This window comes from Montipora foliosa, chromosome 6, assembly GCF_036669935.1.
Source record: "Montipora foliosa isolate CH-2021 chromosome 6, ASM3666993v2, whole genome shotgun sequence".
Taxonomy (NCBI): domain Eukaryota; kingdom Metazoa; phylum Cnidaria; class Anthozoa; order Scleractinia; family Acroporidae; genus Montipora; species Montipora foliosa.
In genome coordinates this window covers 10887626-10897625 of record NC_090874.1, presented here as the reverse complement: position 1 = coordinate 10897625, position 10000 = coordinate 10887626, and the positions used below count along the sequence as shown (strand labels likewise).

Genomic DNA, 10000 nt, shown 5'->3' with positions numbered 1-10000 from the left:
CTAATTGCCTTGACGAAATAAAATTATTAGATGGCTCGTGTTGATATAGTACTTGTGCAAGCAATAATCCGTTTTCGTTTCGTTTTAAAACGCATACATTTCGATGCGTTTACTGAGGCCTTCTGGCCACACTAACGCTGAGCGTATTCATCGAAACCGCATTGATTTGAAAACGCTCTCGAAAGTGGATACAAATCAGAACGCATACATATCGTTGTGGACACACCACGTGAGTTGTTAGTATTACTGTTCTAAAAGCATGGCTAATTTGCCCTTGTCACACGGCGGCAATATTGTCCCGCGAGACCAAAAGAGCTTTGTTTTACCACGCCAAGCCTCGCAGTGGAAACCATGGGGGTGAGGTTTGGCGTGGTAAAACAAAGGTTTTTTGGTCCCCCGGGACAATATGGCCGCCGTGTGACAATGGCGAATGAATTTGGTATCTTGTTTGGAGCTTAACCTTGCCATATTCAACCTTATCTTGGTTTTTCATAGAAGAAAATACGTTGTTTTCAAGATCTTCGCATTTATAGTGCTGGAGCAGGAACACAATATAGAAAAGATTTGGAACAAAACAAGCGCTCCAATGCGAAGTTGTTTGCTCGACTGGCGGGAAATGGAGTCTTTCTGCAGGTACCGGAAAGCATTGTGTTTTTAGCCACTTGGGATTAGTCTTTATTAGGAGTTGTTTTGTTTTCTGTCTTTTGCTTCTTTAATTTGCTCTAATTTCTGCTCCGGTACTTGAAAAAGCTACCGGGAAATGCCGAGAATATCTCTTTCTTCAACTTACGACACAGCATGTCATCAAGCGTTTTCGATCGTTTAGTGTGGACCGTTGAAACCGCTGCGAAAACGATAGTGCGGACGCGGATCGATCGATGCATTTTCGATGACACCGAAACCGGATACTTTTGAGGTGGACGGGGCCTAATCAAAGGTCTCTTAGTGAAATTCACATGCAATATCTTTTTTACTTTTTTACGTCATATTCTTATACATCACCCATAATAGTTATTGTACATAAATTAGGGATTTTTTTCAATTTCATCCTTTGATTTCTTTTCTGTTCCTTTGTTTCACCTTCTAAAGTTACTGTGTCTCGAATTATATCAGTTTCTGCTGCTAAATACAATGACACTTTACTGATAAAGTATGTTGTCTTGTTTTAATTTATCAGTTAAGTTGGTTGGAAACGCATAACCCAACCAATACACAATATGTTAGAGCATTTAACGCATAACTGAGTCAAGAGAACGAAAGACTTGATATACATGAGAATATTAGCTGTCGCTGAAAGTATTTATCGTCCGACGAGAACGAGTCCAAGTGAATCACTGGCCCTACAAATTCTACAGCATCTGCGTTGGTTTTAACCTTTCATGTCACGAAGACCGCAAATCATCTTTAAAGGAAATGCGCTCTCAGCCCTTATTTAATGCGGTGATTATTTATGAGGTCACCTGCTAAAATTATCGCTAAGGGCTTTATTAGCATACTGGGTGCTTATACGGCTTTCTACGCACACCAAAATATTAACATCAATTTCAGGGGAGCTGTTATATTGATTTCATAAGCTTTTACTTAATGTATCTTGTCGTTCGCTTTGTTCGAAAGGCATAAAAATTAATTAACGGCAAACTAAATTAAAAACGGCTGAGGATATCGTCCGCTGGCGAATTTTATCCACTGATCCTTTCGCTTGACTTCGAGTCCTTGAAATCAAGCGAATTCGAGGTAAGTTAAATTTAGTTGGCAAGAAGATTAAATATTAAAGTTGTGTAATAAGGATGGCACGCTTTCGAGGTCTTGGTACCTACTGATGATTTCAGTCAAATTCAGTCAATTGTTTTCCATGGCGAATTCCCGGCGATTTCAACATACTTAAACTGCGAAATGCTTTTGAAAATACATCAACATTGAGTTGCCTCGTAAACATTGTAGGTTTCAAAACATCTAATGTAACCGCGTTGAATCGTGCAACAGAAAATTTATAACCGTAAGTTACTGATTTAAGCAATGTTGACAAAGTATCATGACAGTCATCTATGTGTTAGATATCAAGGAAATAAGTGTTTTAGGTTGAGAATCACTAGCTCGCGACAAAATTGTTGCGCGTGCGCCACTCGGAAAGAAGGGTCTCTATTGGGCATGACTAACTTTATCTTTATTTATTTCTTTTCAGCTTTAATTCCATGCAAGAATATAACAAAACATAATAATTAAACTGTAAGTGATACATGGACATTTCACTGTGATTTTCTCGGTGCTCTGAGGAATTCTATTGGCGACATCTGATGATTTGAAAGACACATACAGAATGCACCAGCAAATAAGCGTGGAAGACTCTTACGATTACTTATTCAAAATCGTCTTAATCGGTGACTCCGGAGTTGGGAAATCCAATTTACTGTCGCGCTACACCAAGAACGAATTCCATCTTGGTTCAAAAGCAACCATCGGCGTGGAACTAGCGCATAAGAACATCGAAGTCGACAACAAGAACATTCGAGCACAAATTTGGGATACTGCAGGTAATGAAACTTATGATAATCTAGCCTGATATGGTTTGATGAAGCCTACTTTGTGGCTCACAGTGGGCGAGTTCTAGGCATCGGGTGTTTCAGTCAGTGAGTTACTGAGAGTTTGCGTCAAACTGAACTTGCTGATTTTCAAATCATTGTCGCGTGCAAGAACATTAATCAGTTAAGCAACATCAGGTTTCAACTAATCTTATTCCACTTAATTTAAGACAATAGGGAAGTGGACAGTTGCCGTTGTTTCCAGTCGAATCAAGCCACATTCAAGTGTAACTTTCTAAGAACGCCCCACAATTACGAAAGCGAAACAATGTCGATTGTTCGATCTTTCGTCGAGAGTCGGCTGAATTTAATTATAAAACGTGCGGATACGGCCGTTTCAGATTGTAGAGTACCTCTTAGTTGACGGAGTCAGTTCAATATACCTTTCATTATTTTAATTCCTCTAATACCGTCGTTTATTAAACTTATTGTAATCGAATGGCGTAATATACCAGAGTTTGAACACTTAATTTTGTCTGCTTGGAGAAGGTCAGCAAATGACATTTGGATCATTTGGTTGAGGAATTTGGCAGCTCAACTTCGCGGGATCAGGATCATTTCAGACACCATTAAAACATTCCTTTCATTTTGCACTTATCTCTCTCAAGAATGTCCAAATTGGGGTAGCATATTTAGCTGTTTATATTCCCATTTCTTCAGTACTAGTTGAATATCTTCAATGTAGTCCACGCTTTGAGGGGATTTTTGAGATAGAGAAATGGCTCATATCGGATTTATTGCTCAAGAGCAATTCAGGGATGGCCAGTTTCCAAAACAGACAGACCATAGTATGATTGAATTTGCATAAGTGAATTATCCAGAGTAAGCAAAATAAAGCGCTGTCCAATGACCCGTGAGTCTGATGAAATTATTAAAGAAGATGTTGCCAGTTCAATAGTCTTTCCTGAGGCGTCTATTTTCTTTCTAGGGTACTGTTATCTGAGGTAACATGTAACATTTTGACTGGTCATAAAATAGAGATCAAGTAAGGAATTGATATTAGTAACTTGGAAATTTTTAAAGAAAACTAGGAAACAATGAACACCTCCTCTTCTCAGGAGGTCTGAAATTATCTTTCAGTTCCTTTTGATTCTCACCAAAATAAGCAACTGATTGCAAATATAGTTGACGTCATAGGAAGTGCTTTGTACGGGGTTTTATTCACGAGTTGTTTGTGTCAAAAACCCGAACTCGCTCGTTCCTCGCTCGTTCGGGTTTTTGACACAAAAACAACGAGTGAATAAAACCCCGTACAAAGCACTTTCTATGTCGTGAACTGTTTATTACACATAAGACGAGAATTTTCATTAAAATAGTTTTCTGAACTCAAATTAGAAACAAAAACTCACTAACAATAGAACCAAATGCAAATTTAATTTAATTCAATAACAAAGTACGATTTGCACGAGATGCACGACATGCACGAGTGATTGGCATGGAAACGCCTTTATTACACATAACATGAGAATTTTATTCCATAAAGCTCATTTGTACAAATCTATACGCTTTATTTTCACATGTGAAAAAGACCTATACAGCCAATCAGAATGGCGTACAGCTATTTCACATGTGAAAGTATAACCAATCAGCGATAGCGTAAAGGCGTTTCCATGCCAATCACTCGTGCATCTCGTGCAAATCGTGCAAATCGTGCAAATCGTACTTTGTTATTGAATTAAATTAAATTTGCATTTGGTTCTATTGTTAGTGAGTTTTTGTTTCTAATTCGCGTTCAGAAAACTATTTTAATGAAAATTCTCATGTTATGTGTAATAAAGAGTTTACGACATAGAAAGTGCTTTGTACGGGGTTTTATTCACTCGTTGTTTGTGTCAAAAACCCTCACTCGCTCGTTCCTCGCTCGTTCGGGTTTTTGACACAAACAACTCGTGCATAAAACCCCGTACGCCGCACTTTCTATGAAGTAAACTATTTTTACGCTATCGTTGACTGGTTATACTTCCACATGTGAAATAGCTTTACGCCATTCTGATTGGCTGTACAAGCCTTTTCCACATGTGAAAATAAAGCGTATAGATTTGTACAAATGAGCTTTATGGAATAAAATTCTCATGTTATGAGTAATAAAGAATTTTAGCCAGGCTCCATCCTGTCTTTCTCAACAAGTGGATTTTTTTCCGCCCCGAAGTTTACCAATAACTTGATTTCCAGGCTAATTTTCGCACGCAAGCAGAAATTTAACATTTAAACGTAAAAAAATTGCAACTCCTTGAGTCGACCGAAGTTTTCTTTTCCGTCCTGAAATTTGCTGTGCAATCGGGCCTTGTAGCCCTTCAATTTCCAGGGTTTAATTGTGTTTCTTCTCTTGTTCTATTCAGGTCAAGAACGGTACCGGGCCATCACAAGTGCTTATTACCGCGGTGCACTGGGTGCTATTTTGGTTTACGACATTGCCAAAATGACATCATTTCAAAACCTGGACAAATGGCTGACTGAGCTAAAACAACACACGGATGCTAAGGTAACCGTATTTATTGTAGGCAACAAATGCGATCTCAAACATCTAAGAATAGTTGAAACAAAACGAGGTCAAGACTTCGCCACGGACCACGGAGTGCTATTCATGGAAACATCCGCACTGGACTGTACTAATGTGAACAAAGCGTTTGAAGATCTATTGATAGAAATTTACAAAGGAGTTAAAGAGAGAGAAAAACAGAAGAGAAACAGCAGAACAGTCCTTCCTCTGCTACCGACTGAACCAAAGACGCACTTAAAAATGCAAAATGGAACTCAGAACGGATCTGTTGAGTTAACCGTCGATTCGGCAGCTCAAAACAAGGGAAAATATAAAAAGCATACGCTGCCGTGTTGTTCCACGCAGTGAGTCTGAGCCGGCGTTTGTCCCAGTCGCTCAATCTTCTGGCCAAATAATGGAAAGGAGGATGAGGTTGATCTTTAACGATTAAAATGCCATTGCTGTTTCTCTTGTATCATCATGCAGCAATATCTTTTCAAATGCTGAGCAGTTTGTCCTTGCATAAGAAAACCATGGCGTAAGGCCATGGCGCGTGACTCGAAGATCGCTCTCATGAAAATACACAATAGGAATTTACCATAATTTTTGTTATTCAAATGTACCTGCCACTGGAACAACCCTTTGTTTCATCAGCCAATGAAGTTCGTTTTAGCAAGTAATAATAACAATGGGTGACGTCAACGATACATTTGCCCTTGGAAAACGCTAACTCGATCCCTGAACCAGGCCAGTTTTTTACGTCGAATTTGGAGATTATTTGTAAAGTGAAGGGAAATAAATTGCAGCTAATTCAGAGAAGGTACCTAAATTAATATTCGTAGCACATAGAGCAAGTACGTGTTGGCATTGAATATTTCATCCACAGCTGCATAAGAGAACTAAGAGTCATTACCACGTGTATTACCCTTCAGAATAAACAACATACACGAAATAGCAGTTTGGATTACGACAGCCTATGCATAAATAAGCAATGATATTAACTGCATGATAGTATTACTTCAAAACAAAAAAGTAAAGACACAAACCAACGCAAGAAAAATAAAAATGTTTTTGGATTAACTCTCCTGGGTGGTGCAAAACTAAAGATGAAAACTGGCACAGTTCTCCCCCACCCCTCTGTTAATGCTAGCTGGTAAGAAAGCGTAGAACTTTTCAATTGTATTCGTTGCTCTATTGGATAGATTGTTTAACCTCTTTTATGAAAATGCTGAAAGAATGACGATTTTGTAGTAAACAGATTTGCATCTGTCCATGATTCAAAGTCTCATCTGACAGCGACTCTAAATACAATTGAAGTAGTAAGATTTTACTGGGGTCATACAAACTTACAAAGATCATGTTTTATATCTCCATTTCCTGTTGTAGGAGACTCATTTCGCAGTCCCCCAAATGGTGAGCGCTTTCAGTGAATTCAAAATTTCTTCTGATATCTGTGCTAGATAATATCTTCGTAGGTCTGCTTTCAGATTTTTCTTGAGAACCCCTTACAGTATGAGTTTGCTCGAAGAAATAAAGGGGTGTTTACATGATACCGGTACGAGTTTCATTCTGGTACGAGTTCATCCCGGTTTTACTTATCGCTCTGTATTTGTTTACATGATACCGGTGAAAAATCTCATACCAGTACAACTCATACCGGTATGAGTTCATCCCGGTAGTTGTACCGGATCGAAATTCTCATAACGGTGTGAAAAGTTATACCGGTATCATGTAAACGCTACATTGACTCCCATTCCGGTACGAGTCGTCAAGTCGTGGTGGACTGGAACTATTGACGCATGCGTTGTATTTCTAAATATTGGACGCCATTATTGTTTTGGTTCATGCGTCATCCCTGTGTCAATATTTGTGTCGTCCATGTAAACGCGGTATGAAATTGACAACTCGTACCAGAATGAAACTCGTACCGGTATCATGTAAACACCCCCTAAGAAATTAGAATGCGGATAAGTGGCTGGTAACAATGCAGTTTAATATTATCAATACATTATATCGGGCAATTTGGGCTCTTATTGGTTTTTTTATTGATTCAAACCATATGGATATGATTGGGACTAGCTGAGCAAAGGACTTATTTTTATTTGTGTTGGTGATGAGGCGGGGTTCGACTGCCCGGTGAGTTTGGCGTGCTGACCTCGTTTAAGGCTTGCTCCGTCACCTGATGTGGACTTTATCTTTTGTTTTTTTGGCCATCGGGTGTTGCACTGTGCCTGGTGGTCCACCTCAGATAAAAAAAAAACGTATGGCTTAGCATAGGGGTCGATTAACGCAAAATCATCTTCTTCGTACAATTTAAGAAATAACTATCTTCTCACCATTCCACGCTTCAGATCACGGTGCCTCTCTCCACCCAAGTGGATAAATGGATACCGGCGAATTTAATGCTCCTAGCCGCTTCATGCTACGGAAACCGGGGATAGTCTCCGGCGTGTTGGGCCATTGGCTCGTAATTAAAGCAGACTTTACCTTTTTTTCTTAAGTTGTACTGAGAAGTGTTTTTGCGCGCAGGCAGCAGGGTATAGCTAATTTATGCTTACCATTACTCTCTTTGATTTGAGTGAATAGAGTTACACATAACGCCTGGTTTTCACCAGAGACGCAAGCACAAGTATAACCAGCTTATGCTAGTGAAAACGAACGTCGAAATAAACATCAAAATCAACAACGGCATCTGCCATTTTGTTCAAATGCCCAGACAAAGGGAATCTGGAACGAGTGCTTTAATGGGCCAGACGCAAATTTCCTTGTGCTTATGCTACGTTTCGTTTTCACACGACGCAAGCGAACGCAAGCATAAGCGCAAAGCACAAGGAAAAGGAAAAATTTAGATCCTTGTGCTTGTGCTTGTTCTTATGCTTACGTCAACCCCGTTTTCACAGTGAAATAAGCGCTCTTATGCTTCCGCTTGTGTTTGCATCGTTAAGCTTAGTTCCCACTGGCGACATAAGGATCATAAGCATAATCATAATCATAAACATAAACATAAGCTTCTTATGTTCTAGTGGGGACGGCCGCTCTAAAAACGTAAAGAGCGTATTCTAATGTGTTTCCGTTGTTTACACTGAGTACTGGTCCTAGACTTTAATTGGCCAAAACACAATGACCCCGTTTCGTCATTATGTTTCTCATTATGTCGTTATGATTTTCGCGTTCCCACTGCAAAGAAAAGCGACATAGTCATAGTCAAAGCCATAATCATAATCATAAGAAAATGGTCGACCATTTTCTTATGATTATGATTATGTTGATCATAAGGGCGCCCATGATTATGTTTCTGGACGTTCCCAATAAGACATAAGCGACATAACAGCGTTATGTTCGTGCTTATGATTATGATTATGATCGTTATGTCGCTACTGGGAACTAGGCTTTAGTGAAAACCAGGCTTAACTCTTCTCGCCTATCGAAAACCGTTGTCAAATTTGCATCTTCGAGCGCTTTCCCATATGATGCTTCTGGATGTATAATCCTTAAACCTCGCTTTTGAACCCTCTCGATTTGATCATCAGACAAATGGACTGTGACTCACTGCCTTGTTGCAAGGTATCTGAATGTAGCTGGGTTCGAACCAAACCCAGATCCCAAGCAATTTTTTTCTGTACATTTTGCCAATGCGCATGCGTTCTCTCATCGTATGATTTGTAGTGTGCTTCCCGCATGAAGGAAGGGAATAAAACAAGGGGCATTACAACAGCTTACACGTAAATAGACCATGATATTGACTGAAAAAGTGGGATTGCGTTACATGCCAAACATAAGCAAATAAACAAACCTAAAAGAATAGAGCGACTTCCGCATGACCGAGGAAAAAGTGTCCGCAATTTGTTTCACAGACAAATGTTTGCCAAGATTAAAACAAAGCTTCTCCTTATTCCCGCCAAGGAAACTCGTAATATGGGCAGTAAACAGTTCGATTGCACAATCACATTACTGCATTTCAAATGACGTCAAAGCGAAATGCCGATCGCTTTCCAGAAAGTTCCATGGAAAGATGACGTTTGCATCCGCGTTCACTAAGGTAACGAAAATTCACGCTAATTTGTTTTTGTTCGACAAGGCAATTAAATGTTTTGCAGTTTTGTTTATGTTCTGTTTTCACGTTTATTTTTCAAAGTCATCTGAAAGCCGCTCTAAATTTACGTTTTTTGATCATGAACAGCGATGAGTGGTGCAAACTAAAAATAGAACATCACACACTTCCCCTCCTCTAGAAAGCGTATACCTCCTCTAAAAAGCGTATACTTTTTCAATGGTATTCATTGATCTATTTGATATATTGTTTTAACCCTTTCTAAGTTAACGGTGAAAGATGGTTGTGCAGTTAAGAGATTGTCATATGTCTATTAAAAAAATTCCAATCAGAATCACATGACAACTCACAATGATAGTGTCGTCTCCTTTATTAGAGCGGTTTTCAATCGAGTGTCGTAAAACAAACCCCAAGGTACTTACTTCGACCAATCACAGCAGCTGGAAACAGCGCAATGCCAATCCAACTTCGTAGCAATTCCATGTAACTTGCTCGAAGCGCAGGAAAAATTGCACGTGCAAGTCGCTATTGGTTTTGGTTTTCATTCTCATTGGTTGATAAACTGGCGCGAAATTTTTAAACCAATCACTAAGCGTAGCAATTGCATTCGCGTAATTATTTCGACAGTCATTCGAAATCTGCTCTAAACGTGCCTGTAAGAAAGTACGTCATGTAACCCAAGTAGTGACGTTTGTTCTTTCAAAACCGTCCTGTGGTGATCTGATAACCGTGTCGTCTGCCACCTTCTCCAGATGCAAACGAAGCAGTTAGATTTTAAGAGGGGGGGGGGGGGGGGGTCTTACAAGCCTACAATGATTTCATTTCTCCGTTGACTGTTGAAGGAAGAATTCGCAATTCTCCAAAAGGTGAGCGCTTTCATTGGTTTTCAAT

The 10000-nt window shown here is 39.4% G+C and overlaps 3 protein-coding genes across 5 annotated transcripts in view; 2 read left to right on the top strand and 1 right to left on the bottom strand.

The window, feature by feature from the left end:
• Positions 1-10000, bottom strand: part of LOC138006636 (zinc finger protein 709-like) — a 63309-nt gene that overhangs the window by 32079 nt on the left and 21230 nt on the right. The gene's annotated exons all lie outside the window — the stretch shown is intronic.
• LOC138006662 (ras-related protein Rab-11A-like) lies at positions 219-6138 on the top strand. Of its 2 annotated transcripts, none has more exons than XM_068853131.1 (3): positions 219-633; positions 2183-2531; positions 4919-6138. In XM_068853131.1, exons 2-3 carry the CDS (start codon positions 2318-2320, stop codon positions 5425-5427), a joined length of 723 nt encoding a protein of 240 aa, XP_068709232.1. In that variant the 5' UTR covers positions 219-633; positions 2183-2317; the 3' UTR covers positions 5428-6138. The 2 variants fall into 2 exon arrangements, with proteins under 2 accessions (XP_068709232.1, XP_068709231.1); XM_068853130.1 differs by lacking the exon at positions 219-633 and adding an exon at positions 1344-1734.
• LOC138006656 (octopamine receptor beta-2R-like) overlaps positions 6445-10000 on the top strand; it is a 13128-nt gene continuing 9572 nt past the window's right edge. The window contains exons 1-2 of one of the 2 annotated variants that reach the window (XM_068853122.1): positions 6445-6471; positions 7410-9097. The gene's annotated coding sequence lies outside the window, so the exon portion shown is untranslated. Of the gene's footprint in view, positions 6472-7409; positions 9098-9896; positions 9976-10000 lie in introns of those variants that run through there. The other variant, XM_068853123.1, reaches the window with a different exon arrangement.